The sequence below is a fragment of the Fukomys damarensis genome, unplaced genomic scaffold (genome assembly GCF_012274545.1).
Source record: "Fukomys damarensis isolate Sample0158 unplaced genomic scaffold, DMR_v1.0_HiC HiC_scaffold_8, whole genome shotgun sequence".
NCBI lineage: Eukaryota > Metazoa > Chordata > Mammalia > Rodentia > Bathyergidae > Fukomys > Fukomys damarensis.
In genome coordinates this window covers 32427691-32442015 of record NW_022900920.1, presented here as the reverse complement: position 1 = coordinate 32442015, position 14325 = coordinate 32427691, and the positions used below count along the sequence as shown (strand labels likewise).

The following is a 14325-nucleotide window of genomic DNA, read 5'->3' as shown; positions in this document are numbered from 1 at the left end:
CTGAGCGTGGTGGTGCATACCTTTAATCCCAGCACTCAGGAGGCTGAGGCAGGGGTATCGCTGTGAGTTTGAGACCAGCCTGAGCTTCATAGTGAGTTCCAGGTCAGTCTCAACTACATAGTGAGACTCTGTCTCAAAAAAAAAAAAAGACACTGGATATAAATATGTACACGTACAAAGCCAGACATGATCGTGCCTATAATCTCAGCACTCACATGTTGGAATGCCCATGTTTTCAGTCTTGCTTTTGCTTGTAGAGATACGGATTTGAGGGAGCTCAGCCTGGCTACAAAGTGAGTTAAAGGCCAGCCTGGAAAGCATACAAGACCCTGTCTCTAAAAGAAACTAATAAACAAACATGCAAAAGAAAAGAACACCTTCAGCTCTTCTCGTGAATAAATTTGTGTGTGTGTGTGTGTCTCTCTCTCTCACTATCTCTCTCTCACACACACACATACACACACACACACAAGTCTGTCAATGGGAAAAAGGGGCTGCACCCACTTAGAAGTCAATACTCAGTAAAGCACACCTGATACCCTTCCCTTAAGGATCATTCCTGGAAGGATGTACCACAAATTATAAAGCTAGCAAAAGATATTTTTCATCTCTGAAGATTTTGAAAGTTTAACATCACAGTCAGAGATTATAACACTACTTTGTATCCCATCACTATATACAATTAAAAGTTTAAGTGCCAGGGATTTAGCTCAGTGGTTCCACCACCTGCCTCACAAGCACAAGGGCCTGAATTTGATCCCTGGTACCAAAAAAAAGGTTTAAAATAAAATAATTTTTAAAGAAAGCTTAAGTAGCCACAGATGAAATTGCAAAGGAAAAGACTGATAAAATTTACTTTCTAAAAATAAAAAAAAAATTTTTTTTTTTGAGACAGGGTCTTGCTATGGAGCTAAGGCTGGCCTCAAACTCTTGGTGATCCTCCTGAGTGCTGGGATTACAGGCATGTGCCACCATGCTCAGCTCCAAACAGCTTTTCTTTGCTTTTTTTTTACAGTATTAGATACTGAACCTGAAGCCTTCATACCGAGCTACATTATTTTTTATTCTGAAACAGGATCTTGCTAAATTATCCAAGCTGCGCTGGAATTGGAGTACTGCGGTTACAGGCACTCCTCTACACTTGGCTAGACTCATCTTCTTCACACTGACTGAGCTAGCACAACTAAGTTTGTAAAATGACCCAGGCAACCTGATAGTATCAGGCAAATGAAAAAGACTCTTTTGAAGCTTTTTCTGACATGAAAGAAAGGCAGAGAGGGCAAAAATAGAAAAGACCAAATAACCAAGGCAAAAGGACATAGCAAAAAGTGGCTCTTCTCCACCTTGTTCAATTAATGTAGCTTTCTAACACACCCAAGTGCACTTCAGCTGAACAGCAGCTCCACACACAAGACACTTCTTAAGGCAGAGTTGAGACTCTGAAGTTCTGTGATTTACTCTGAGACAAAGGCATCCTGATGCCCCACTTACTTCAACAGACACCATGTTCACCTGTGGGTCTCAATCTGACAGTTCATAAATCAAGCTAAATCAGGAAGAGCTATTTTCCTGTACCTCTTAGGGGAAAAGAAAATAGAAAAAATTACTAACTCGCTCTGAGAAGTCAGAGTCAAAGACCAGCGAGAAGGAATACAGTACCTAAAAACATACCAGAAACACAAATGAACTAAATATGCAAGGTGGAAAATCCTGAAATTATTCTCTAGAAATTTTGAGAATATTCCCAATTAAGGCGGCTGTGCGGTGGCCACCCTAATACCTCTTCTGCAAGCCCCAGTATCCATGTCTCTCTGTGTTCTTCTTACTCCCTACGGCAGTGATGGCGAACCTTTGAGTTTTCAGTGATAACAAACAGCCCACTATGGCACAAATGCTACAGGTCTGCCACCACTGCCCTAGCGCTCCAAGTAGTCCTGCATGGGTGTTTCACGATTTAATGAGATCACCAGGTAACAGGTCACTTACAAGGCTTCAATATTTTCCACAGTGATATTAAAATATTTTACAACCATATGGAAATATAAAGCAACATATATACATATATATACATATATATGTGTATATGTGTGTGTGTGTGTGTATATATATGTATATCAGTACAACAAAAATTTTTAAATAATTCTTTTATCCTCTCAACTACATACCACCAAAACTGCTTACCAAGTGGTAAAAATTCCAAGAAACCACTCACAAAGTTTCCAAATAAATCATTTACTGATTTTCAGAAATTATGGAGTGATATGTTGGATATCACTGTCACTAGCTAAGAGATGCTCTTGTCTGAGTCATGATTTGCCTTAGCAATCTATAAACTTTCTATCAACTTATCCATGAAACTGACAGCTGTCCCTGATGCTAACACTCTACTGCAGCCACAAGAGCAGCTGAATGCTGCCCACCACAGCCACCCACTCACAGCACACCCTGCCACTAGCTCCTCTCATGTGGCCTGGGTCTGGACAACCTGAACTTTGCCTCCTAATGACATCCTGCCCCTAGCACTGGAGCAGCAACAAGGTGCTCCCTTATCTCCAGTCCCCCTGCCGCCAAACCTTCTCTGCTTCCCCCAAAGGCTGCCCACACCCACTCCAGCATTGCTCCATTGATGACCGCCAAAAGATCCCAAGCTGCTGGTATTCAAATCCTTCATTTAGTCTGTTTTGCGTTGCTATACAGAATACCACAGACTGGTCAGCTTACAAAGAAATGTGTTCCTCATACTTCTGGAGACCATGAGGTCCAATACCAAGGTGGCAGTGTCTAGTGAGGTCCTTCTCCCTACATCACTCCCAGTGGGAGGTGGGAGGCAAGGGCTGAGCACACACAGATGTACACAGGTGCACATGAGGATGAGACAGACAGGAACAGAGAGGAGAGGGAGAATGGGCACAACTAACTGGATTCACAGCCTCAAGTCCTTCTATAATCAACATTAAGCCATTCCTGAGGGGTTATACCTTCATTACGTAAACTTTCAATTAGTATCCAGCTCCCTGCACCGTTTCATCAGAGTGCTCAATGAGACCACAAGAACAGTATGTCACTTGGGACGAGGTAATAAAAGATACTAAGGCTTCTAACCTGGGCTCTCTCTCTCCTTTTCTATCTCTCTCAGATTACCTGCTGCAGAGGAAGCAGAGGTTCAGGTGTCAAAGAATCAGTGCCTGCCAGTAAGCATTAAGTGAGCTTGAAAGCAGTTCTGCAGGCCCAAAAGCCTACCAGATGCCTGAAGATCCAGTTAACATTTTGATTAGTTCTACCAGAGACCCAGTGGCAAAACTATTCCCCTTGAGTTTCTCCTGGATTCCTAAAGCACAGAAACTATGAGATGATGAGCACTTGTTTTAAACCAGTAGGTTTTAGGGTTTGTTACACAGCAACAGACAACCAATACATTTAGAAAGGAAGATACCAGTCCAGGACTTACAGTAGGAAATTCTGGATTCAAGCCTAGGCAGTGATACTAAATAATAGAACCACCCTGGACAAAGGGCATAATCCGCTAAGCCTCAGTTTCCTTACTTAAAAATGAGAAAATTGGAACTATCATGGTCAGCACTACAAAGTAAATAGCATATTCAAAAGTAGAGCATAAAAGAATTGAGCTAGAAATAAAATCTACAGCAAAAACAAATCTGCTCCCTAAGATGCCAAGTTTCAGAGACTCCATCTAAAACAAGTAGAACATTCATCTGCTAAGTGTTATAAAAAGCAGCACCACTGAGGGCTGGGGATTTAGCTCAGTGGCACTATGCCTGTCTCACAAGTGCAAGGTCCTGAGTTCAAGCCCCAGTACTGGGGGAAAAAAAAAATAGCACCACTGTTCTTTGAATTAAGGATCAGACTTATTCCTAAGCACCCAAAGACAAAAAGACAAAAATGTAAACTGTAGCCTACTTAAAAGTAAAATGTACAGGCCGGGGATTTAGCTCAGTGATGCCACCACATGCCTCGCAAGCACAAGGTCCCAAGTTCAATCCTTTGAAACCAAGACTACATAGTCTACAAGCCATCTACAATGTTGGAGGTCTACTCCAGAGTGAAATCCTTTATCCCCCAGGCCCTGGACTGGCAATGGAATAAGGTACAGCAAGATTACTGTGCAGCAAATTGTCACTTGCCCAAAATAATGGTGGTGACAATTCTGTAGTCAGACTTAACTGAGATGCTTCTGAAGAAAGAAAAATACAGAATCCACCAAAAAATGTATACATCAGGAAAAGAAAAACTGGTACAAATTTTTAATACTGAGTTTATTGAGACATCATGGCCTCTACAATTACAAGAGTGCTCAGTGTGGTAGGCATTCGCTTCCAGACCAGACACTTATGGCAAACTACTAAAGTGTATACACATTTTCCTTGGTAAACCCTGTACACATATATGGAATCACACTGATATGGCACAACTCTTCTGGATTATTAAAGAGAAAAATGCAGAAGTAACAAAGGAAAGAGAAAACTTAAAATATAATGAGTTTCAGTCGCCTCTGATCATCCTCATTACAAGAACTACGATGCACAATGACATTTCCACAGGAGGCAGGGATCTCTCCATGACATCTGCACATCAAGCACAGCCCAGGCCAGGCTGCCAGGACAATGTCAACTAAGGATGGATGGGAAGCTCTTTCTTTTCTTTTCTTTTTCTTTTTTGGCACCAGGGATCGAACTCAGGACCTTGAGCTTGCAAGGCAGGTGGGAGAACCACTGAGCTAAATCCCCAGCCCAGGGAAGCTCTCTCTTGACCTCTTCCTACCCTTTTTTTGACAGGGGGATGAGGATTGAACCCAGGGACTTTGCCCTGAGCTACATTGCTAGCCTTTTTATTTTGAAAAAGGACCCCACTAAGTTGCCCAGACTGGGCTTGAACTTGTGATTCTCCTGCCTCAGCCTCCGAGAGTAAAGGTATTACAGGTGTGTACCGTGATACCTGGCTTCTCTCTACCTTCTAATTACAACTAACTACTCTGACACAAAAGCACAGAGACAACACGATGGAACTGCATCTTTGGATTCCCATAGACCCTATGACCCCTGCTTCAAGGCACCAGCCTAGCTCTTCATGCAAAGTATCTGGAAGTGACAAAGAGACATGCAAGAATCCAAACCATGGCTTGTACTTTTCCCTCCTCTAAAAAGATGTAAAAAATATTGTGATACTTCTTCACACCCAAATGAGTTTTTCTTGAAATAACGTATATACAGACTATAACTTTTTCTATCACTTGATTCTTTTTTTTTTTTGAGACAGGGTCTCACCATGTAGTTTAGGCTGGCCTCAAACTCATGGCAGTCCTCCCAAGTGCCAAGATTACAGGTGTGTACCACCACACCAAGCTATAACTTGATTCTTTAAAATGGATTCGCACATATGAAATGAACCATAGTACTTACATGTAGAGATCCATAGGAAACTCCTTCATCATATGTGTTACAATAAATTCTACCATCAGATCTAAGAGGGGAAAAGAGAAAAACTAGATCAATTAGAATGAAATTCATACCTTAAGAGTTGGGAAACCCCCCTGAGCACTGTGCCCTTGCACTCATGCTAAATGACATCTACCACCCAAAGCGATACCCACATGCACTTCAATTTATTTTGTAAAAGACACTTTCTGCGACACTCTGCCACTTGCAAATGAGCACGAAAATCAGTTCACTCTCCTACTTTCAAATGGATACCCTGACCTGCCAATAATTTCCAATACCAGGGATCCTTGTTACAGATACTTCATGCATGGTATTCATTGCTCATATTTACCACAGCAAAATCTTATTCCAAGACCACAGCAGTGAGAGAGCAAGAAAAGAAATTACTGATCACATTCTTGCAACCAGAGACTCAGCTCTAAAGCTATGTCAGTCTGTCTCATCTCACTATCCAAACGTTTGACAGATACTAAAAATGGTCTGTGGGGCTAATTATACAGTCTTAACTACTGTTTTTAAATCAAACAGACTTAGGAATTAGGGATGAATATCCAGGCAGAAGTGGGCTTAAGAGAACTGCCAATCTCCTGGAGAAAATGCAGAATTCTGGACAGACAAGATCCCCAATATACAGCCCCTCCCTATCAGCTCTGCCAGCCCCATCTCCACTTAACACAGTCAGGGAGTTTCTTGTTTTGTTTTGTTTTTAACTTTCTGAGATTATTTTTCTGTTTAACATAATGGTTTATAATTTCTTCAATTATCCTGTGAATGACATGATTGTGACAGTCAGGAACCCTCCTGATCATTTGACTCATCAATTAGGAACGAGAAAGGAGGTTAGACTGAAGTCTTTATCGGGAGTAAAGTATTTTGCAAATTTAAATTATATACCAAGTTTAGATATAGAAGGTTTTTCCTTTGAATGACAGCACCCTTTACTGGGCACTGTATTTATTGGGATTTCCAAATACAATAAACTTGTTTTCTTAGGCCAGTGAAGAAACATAAATAGTAACTTCTCTGATAAAAAGCACATCAACAAAATCTTAATCATGAGAACCTGTCATGAGAAAAATGACAATTTTTATGATATTCACTTACCCAATACTGCACATACTAAAGGACGGCAGGGAAGATTCTTGTCTGCTGCCTTCTTCCTGTGTCTCATGGGCTTCCCCACAAAAAAGTAAAAGGAAATTAGCAAACACCTGAATTAAGAACGTCATCATCATGTTCCTCAAGCAAATTAAAGTCACTGCTACAGACAAGCTGCTACCTTTTCTTCCTCTTTTTCTAGTGGCTGAGGTGGGGTGGGACAAGGAAGACTTATAAAGGCTTCGCAGTTATTAGTGTAGGCCTGTGACAAAGACACAACTCACAGCAAGGCGACTTCCCACAGGGCACACTACAACAGGAAAACCATTGTTTTTACTTTTATCTATACTGTACATATGACACTGTTAACAACATTGTTTTTTTCTTGGGGGGGGGTTGATTGCCCAGGCTGATCTCAGCCTCCCAAGTGCTAGGATTACAGGAATGTGCTACCACACCCAGCATGCTTTTGTTTTTTTAAATTATAATTCAGAAAAAGAAGAGGAAGCTGGGCACAGTGGCACACACTGTAATCCCAGCACACTGGATGACGAGCTTAAACTCAGCCTGGGCAACATAGCAACACCCTATGTCAACAAATAAATACATAAATAAGTAGGGCTGGATATGTAGCTCAGTGATAGAGTGCCCCTGGGTTCAATCCCTAGAGCCTGAAAAGAAAAAGGAGGAAGAACAAAGAGGAAAAAGGAGGTAATAGTGGCAACTACAGAGGCAACAAACAATTGCAACTGCAAAAACAAATAGTAAGTTTCAAACCTAAATTTTAATGTGGCATTTTTTTCCCACATACTTCTAAATTCTGAGATACTTCCTTATCTTTCATATTCTATATGCTCCACCTTTCAGGTGAATAAATCAAAGCAGCACCTAAACTTTTCCAAGTAAAGATCATGCTATGCTTTGAAAACATAAGGCTTAGACCCCTTTTTTGTTGAAATCTATGCTTTTTGATATAGTCCATGATTGCAATGGCTATATGGCTATGGATCTCTCTATCCTCTCTTGAGCAAGAAACACCTCTGTAATACATAAAAAAAAAAATCTGGCAAGGGTCATACAAGAACTCTTTGGCACAATTTTCTATCCATGTTTGTTCTAGTAGGACCAATTTCATCCCAACCCTGTCAATACACAAAATATTTCCCACTAAGGAAAAAGAAACAAAAGTCACACCTACCATTCTATGTAAGTTTACTCGAAAATTCATGTTGTCATCATGCAAAAATGCATTGGCATACTGATCCTAATAAAAAATAGAGAAAAAGAAAGGAATGAGACTGAAAAACTGAAGAGATTCAGTTTGTAATTCAGCACACTTCCTGTAAATCCTTGGACTTAGAGCCACTTTCAAGGATCAGTTGGAAAGCTAACAGGATAAGCCTCAGCCTCTATGTCAAACCCTATTAAACCACAACATTTTTTACTTGGGGATAATTTCCCTGTGTATCTTTATTTAAAAATCTCTAAGAAAATTAAAAAATAAAAATTAAGATCCAGGAAGTTGAGACAAATGTTGAAAGGAATCTGTTTTCCAATTCCCTCTTCCTTCCCATCTGCCCCGGGAGTCAGCTCTGTGTGTGACAGCTTGAAGGTTTTCAGGGTGGCGCAGGATGCACATGCAGGCTCCACATGAGACTCCTGTTAGAAGAGGAAAGGGCTGTGCTCCACTGGGAAGGAGCTCAGCACAGCAGGGGAGACCAGCCACACAGGCAGCTTGGAAGCAAGACCTGCTATCCCTGCTCTGCTGAAGACTGATAGCAAAGCGAAAATTTCCCACCAAGGGTTGATAACAGGCATCCCATGGCCCTTTCCCAATACCTGTTCTGAAGACGTGACACACCTAAGACCCCAATGACTAGGACTCATTACAGTTTGTGAAAAACAACTTCAAAGATTTCATTGAAAAGATTTTTAAAAAGCAAGTACTCCAGGCCCACTGCTAATAAGCAGCTCTTCTCTAACAGCCTCCCCTGGCTTGGTGAAAAGGAGGTCATCCTCCAATAGAGAATACACAAAGGCAAGGTAGGAGTGACGGCTCTCCAAGCGGACCACCTTGACTTCTTGTCTTAAAAGAGGAAAGGGCACAATAAGAAAAGTATAAATACAGCTCTGAACTGTCTCAAGTTTTGTGGTACTCACGTGCCACCAAGATCTGTAGTCAGTTAAGCCCAAGCCCAAAGTGCCTTCTCAGAAAGCCTTTTCCGAATGTTCTCTCCCCACTTCACCCCAGGAAACCTGAGCTCCTTTTCCATTTAAAGTCCAAACACGAGAGCTTCAAAGGGGCAGGATTAATTTTTTTAAGAGTTCAAGTCTCTTGTTTAAAACTGTGGAGAGTCAGAACCCTCTAGTTCTCAACTATGGCAGTTATCACAGCACAATTCATTATGAATGTGCCCAGTAAATGCTGACTGAGCTTCTAACACAGGCCAGGCACAGAGACCAAAGTGGTGAGGAAGATACAGTCCCTGCTTTCAGAGCTCATGTTCCAGTGGGAGGAGACAGACAAACTCCCTCCAAAGCTTTAGGGCCCTAAACATAGTTGTGAAACAGGAGGGCTGGGGGTGGGGAACAAGAGCACTCTCTAAGAGAGTTCATGCCAGAAGGCTACTGAGACCTACCTCTGCAATACATGTAAGGATAATCAGACAGAGCTTGCCACTATGAAGCCTGTGTTCATCTGTAAAGAAAAAAATAAACCCTTCACTGTATATCATCCAAGCCAGGTTTCACTAGAGAAAAAATATGCATACTACTCCCCCTACCCCAGCATTCATGAATGAAAATCAAAGTACTTCAAGAATAATTCTTAGCGGGCGTGGTGGCGCACACCTGTAATCCCAGCACTCGGGAGGCTGAGGCAGGAGGATCACTGTGAGTTGGAGACCAGCCTGGGCTACATAGTAAATTCCAGGTCAGTCTCAACTACATAGTGAGACCCTGTCTCAAACAACAAACAAAACAAACAAACAAAAAGAATAATTCCCTCCTAGATCACAGTTCTTATCCTGGTAGTCTGTTAAACACCTTCTTGAGAACCACCTAACCCTTGTAGTGGCTTTTACTGTCGTGAGACATACCCTTTGCCTCTAGGTCAGTACTTTTTTCCCTCACTTCTGGGGATTGAACTCAAGGCCTAGCACATACTAGGCAAGCCTTCTACCACTGAGCTATATCCCTAACCCCAGCTTTTGTTTCTGAATAATCAGGTCCACCTTTTCTACCCTCTCATCCACCAGCTATAATCACCATCAGTGGTACCTATCTACCACAAAATCTAGTAAGGCTTCTAACTGTTCATAGCAAAACGGCAAGGAAATCAGATGGAAATTAACTAGCCACCAGGGTCCAGCCTAAGCTGCTCCTTGCACTGTGCTTGGTATTTATAACCTACAAAGATGTAATCTCTTGATCATTTTTCATCCTAACAAAGTTATTTATTCAACAAACATTTGTTTAGCATCCAGTGTGTGGCAGGCACTGTGCTAGGCACTAGAAATACAGCACTGAAGGACTAAGGTCCCTGGTCTCCTAGAACTCAGATTCCAGCTATTTTAAAAGGCAGAGGGCTAGGGTGTAGCTCAGGGGTAGAGCGCTTGTCTAGCATGCACAAGAACCTAAGATCTGGTCCCTAGTTCAGCAATCAAATGAGAAAGCAGAGCTCTACGCCCATGTATACAAACTAACAAAGAGCTACTCTACCACTGCCAATTAATCATCAGTCATCAACACTTACTTACTTTCCAGGAACTGTGTGGATGGGGGGGTGTGAAATAATGGTAAGAAAAGGGTCATGCCTCACATTTTAAAAAAGGGCTCAATTTTCAAAATACCAGGATCCAGATGAGGGTCCATTCTAAAAGACGACCTCTTCACAAACTGCAGTGCTCTCTACGTTAGCTAATACTACTCATCCTTACATTACCTACTTCTTCCTCAGAGGCACAGTCTATCAATTAAAACCTGACAGTGCCAGAGCACAACAGGAGAAGGGTTCCACAAATCATTCCTCTCTCCTCAAAAACAGACAGTGCAGAGGGGACAGAGCCATGGAAAAAGTGCCACTGTTGCTCCCCAAAACACAATGTGATCCTGGTGGATGGGTGTTGTGTCTTGTGTCTAGGTGCCCTCCCAAAGCCTTATGTGGGCATAAGTGGGGCTTTTCAGAGGGAGCTGGATCTAGGTTGTGTGATGCTGGGATTAAGGCTGCCCCATTCCAGGTGTGTGTGCCGCCCAGTCTAAGGGCTGGGAGACAGAAAGAGAACTGCTGCCATTGCTTACTGCTGCTTGTCTTCTGCCACCTCCTGCTCGCTCTGGGACGCCCCTCTGCCATGCCACCCTGCCTTTGAGCCATCCTTATAGACTGAAACCTTACAAACTCTTCTCCTTTAACTTTAGGTATTGGATATTTTGTCTCAGCAATGAGAAAAGTAACTAAGACACCTAAACCTAACCATACTGGATGTTAGAGACACTGACACCACCCACACTGAATTATTTTTATTTTCTTGAAGATATTGGGGATTGAACCCAGGGCCTCACACAAACTAGGCAAGTACTCTACTGCTGAGATATATCCCCAAGCCCCCATACTGAATTAATCAGCCCTTCATTTCAGCTTCTATTCTATAGACTGTGAAGTAAGTATGACAAAGAGGCTTATATACTCATGAAAGCTAAAGATGTGTTCCAAGAGCCTCCATGTACTGTTATATCAAATAAAGCTAAAAGTTCATTTTCTGGGTCACATCTATATCATTTCTCTCTCCTACAGTGGCTGCAAGAAGCAATAGCCTCAAGAGTCTCTGACACACAAATGCCTTTTTATCCCATTCTACCGGGTCTCACTGGTCCAGTCTCAGAGGTTCAGCCACCTCGTGGCTCCAGCAGGCTGTTCTATGTCCGGAGTCTGTGCCAGGGAGTGCCTGGATCTAGCTCATCCCTGTGGGAAACTCATTCCTGAAAGAGCAACTCACATGAAAGAAGAGGAAGAGTCTCAGTTCGCGAGGCAGAACTCTCCAACAGCAAGGGCAGAGTGCAGAGTGCTGTGGGCCTAGACTGCTCCCCAGGCACCTCTGGCTCTGGCAACGCTTCATTCCCCTATCTGTGTTTCGGCTCTTCTACCTCCATCTACCAACATTTCCTCCTCACTCTGAAAGGCCTTGAGCCTGGTCATCCCCTCCTTCAGAGCTTTCAGCTTCACTCAAGAATTCCTCAACACTCTCCTACCAGAAAACTAACTCCCATCTAGCAAATAGCACATTAAATGACTACAGGAAATGTAGACCACCTCACAAAGCACTAATCTCTCTTCACAGAAAGGCAAAAACAACTGTATTTTAATAATTTTGATTCTACAATGGAAGTAGTTTTTTTAGATCTAAAAATCTGACATTTGTCCACAGACTACAATTTAATTAAGTCAAAATTCATCTATTAAGTAGTCAGTTCCTAAAATAGGATTTAAAGATTCTTATAAGAAGTAGGAGCCGGGCGTGGTGGCTCATGCCTCTATTTCCAGCACTCGGGAGGCTGAGGCAGGAGGATCGCTATTGAGTTTGAGACCAGCCTGGACTACATACACAGTGAGTTCCAGGTCAGTCTCAACTACATAGTGAGACCCTGTCTCAAAAAAAACAAAAACAAGAAGTAGGGAGCCAGGGATTTAGCTGAGTGCTGCTGCTGCCTGCCTCAAAGCACAAGGTCCTGAGTTCAATCCCCGGTGCCAAAAAAAAAAAGTAGGGCATAGTGGTACATGCCTATAATCCTAGCATGTAGGAGGCTGAGGCAGGAAGATGGTGAGTTTGAGGCCAGCCTGGGCTATACAACAAAATCTATCTCTAAAAACAAAACTGTTCTTATATAGAAGCCTTTTTTTCCTTCCACGTAGTGGGGCTTGAACCCAGGGCCTTGCCCCTGAGCCCGTCCTTAGCACTTTGTTTTGTGAGTGTTGGTGAGGGAGGTGGGACACAGTCTCGTAAGTCGCTAACTTGCCTTGGCTGGGCTTGAACTTTCAATCCTTCTGCCTCAGCCTTCCAATCTGCTAGGACTATCGGTGTGCACCACCAAACCAGGCCAAAGAAGCCTTCAAGAAAGACACAGTATATGCCAACACACTGAAAGTGATTATATTTGAAGGATTTAGTAGAAAGAACTTTTACTTTTTAAATTAACCACTGCTAAAATGTTTGTTTTTTTTTTCCTCATTGAGTTTATTGGTACATTTTAGGTACACAGTACAGTTATATTCATCGTTGGGATCTTGTACCTTTACATGACAGGTCTTGGTTCTCATTTTTTCCCTTATCTCTGCACTCCCTTTGCCCCTTCCTCCTTTCCCTATTTGCTAAAATGTTTTAATGTTTAACAAGTAATACTTCAATTAATTTTGTAATTTAAAAAATTTCCTCCTAAATAAAAGAAACCCAGTGGATCAACCTTTAGGTACCAAATAAAATGCTAATGAAAATATTCATGAAAGGCTGAGCGCAGTGGCACACATCTGTAACCCCAGCTACTCAGGAGAATGAGGCAGGAGGAGTACAAGTTTGAGGCCAACCTAAGCTACTCAGTGAAACCTGGTCTCAAAATAAAACTTTACAAAGGGCTGGGATGTGGCCTAGGGCTACAATGCTTGCCTACCATGCAGAGAAGGCCCTGGCTTCAATTTCCAATATCTTTTGTAAAAAGTTCACTTAAATGCTTGGTGTGTTGAACCCCGACACCACAAAATGAGGAGGAGGACGAGGAAGAGAAGGAAGAGAGAAAAAGAGGAAGGTAAGCGCCACATGATCCTTTCAACTCATGCAAGAAGTGTAATCCAAAAATACAATGAATGTTTACTTTTTTAAAACTTATCACAGTAAAAGATATATCTCCATCAATCTCCCACAAGATGCTGGCACTGGCTTTGAACACACTTTATCCCATCATCCTCACTACTTGATGAAGCAGTTGTGGAAGTCCTTTTTCATAAGTGTCTTTAGTTTCACTGTCGTGGCTGCCTCAATGGACTTAAAATATTTATCCTTTGCTAGTTTACATCTAGTTGTCCCCCAAGAACTTCATGCACTCATGGGTAGGGGTTTAGATGGTGACTGGATTATGGAGCTTACAGCTGACTTGCTGCTAGGTGGGAGAGGTGGACACAGGAGCGGGACTTTGCAGGGTTTATCTCCATCCCCAGCTCCCTACGCTCTCTGCCTCCTCCTACCAGTCTGTGAGCCGCGCCCTTCCACCATTCCATTCTGCCTTGGGGCCAACCAACCGAAACAGGAGCCAAAGCAAACCTCTTCTCCTTTACTTTGCAGGTGCCAGGTATTGTGTCTCAGTGAGGAGAAGTGACTAAGATACCTTCCATGACCATTTCGACTGTGAAGAAGAGTTAGACAGAAGGTGCCAGATCCAAGGAATAAGGTCGATGAGGGCACACAATGACATTTTTACAAGCCTGCCTTTCTCTCGGGTGACAGTTGGCAGCAGCATTCAACAATTTTTTATCACACCTCGTAAAGACAAAACAGGACTTCCAGAACTGTTTCAGAGAGTGGCAAGAAGCCAAGTGTGCTGCCACATGCCTGTAATCCCAGCACTCGGGAAGATAGCTGAGGTTCAAGGCCATCCTGGGCTACAGAGCAAGACCTCGTTTCAAAAAACCAAAACAACGAAGACAACTATAGGAAAATAGTAGACCAGTGCTGCAGAAGTAGTTCAGGGGTGAGGACTACAAGTTTGAGCCTAGCCTGGGCAACAC

The 14325-nt window shown here is 42.5% G+C and overlaps 1 protein-coding gene across 4 annotated transcripts in view; it reads right to left on the bottom strand.

Moving 5' to 3' along the window:
• The window catches only part of Armh3 (armadillo like helical domain containing 3), a 164297-nt gene that overhangs the window by 114729 nt on the left and 35243 nt on the right, over positions 1 to 14325 (bottom strand). For all 4 annotated transcript variants that reach the window (XM_010626395.3, XM_010626396.3, XM_010626397.3 and 1 more), the window contains 4 exons: positions 9194 to 9252; positions 7753 to 7818; positions 6561 to 6630; positions 5418 to 5478 (listed from right to left, as the gene is read on the bottom strand). In XM_010626395.3, the coding sequence (XP_010624697.1) occupies positions 5418 to 5478; positions 6561 to 6630; positions 7753 to 7818; positions 9194 to 9252 (256 nt within the window). The remainder of the gene's footprint in view (positions 1 to 5417; positions 5479 to 6560; positions 6631 to 7752; positions 7819 to 9193; positions 9253 to 14325) is intronic.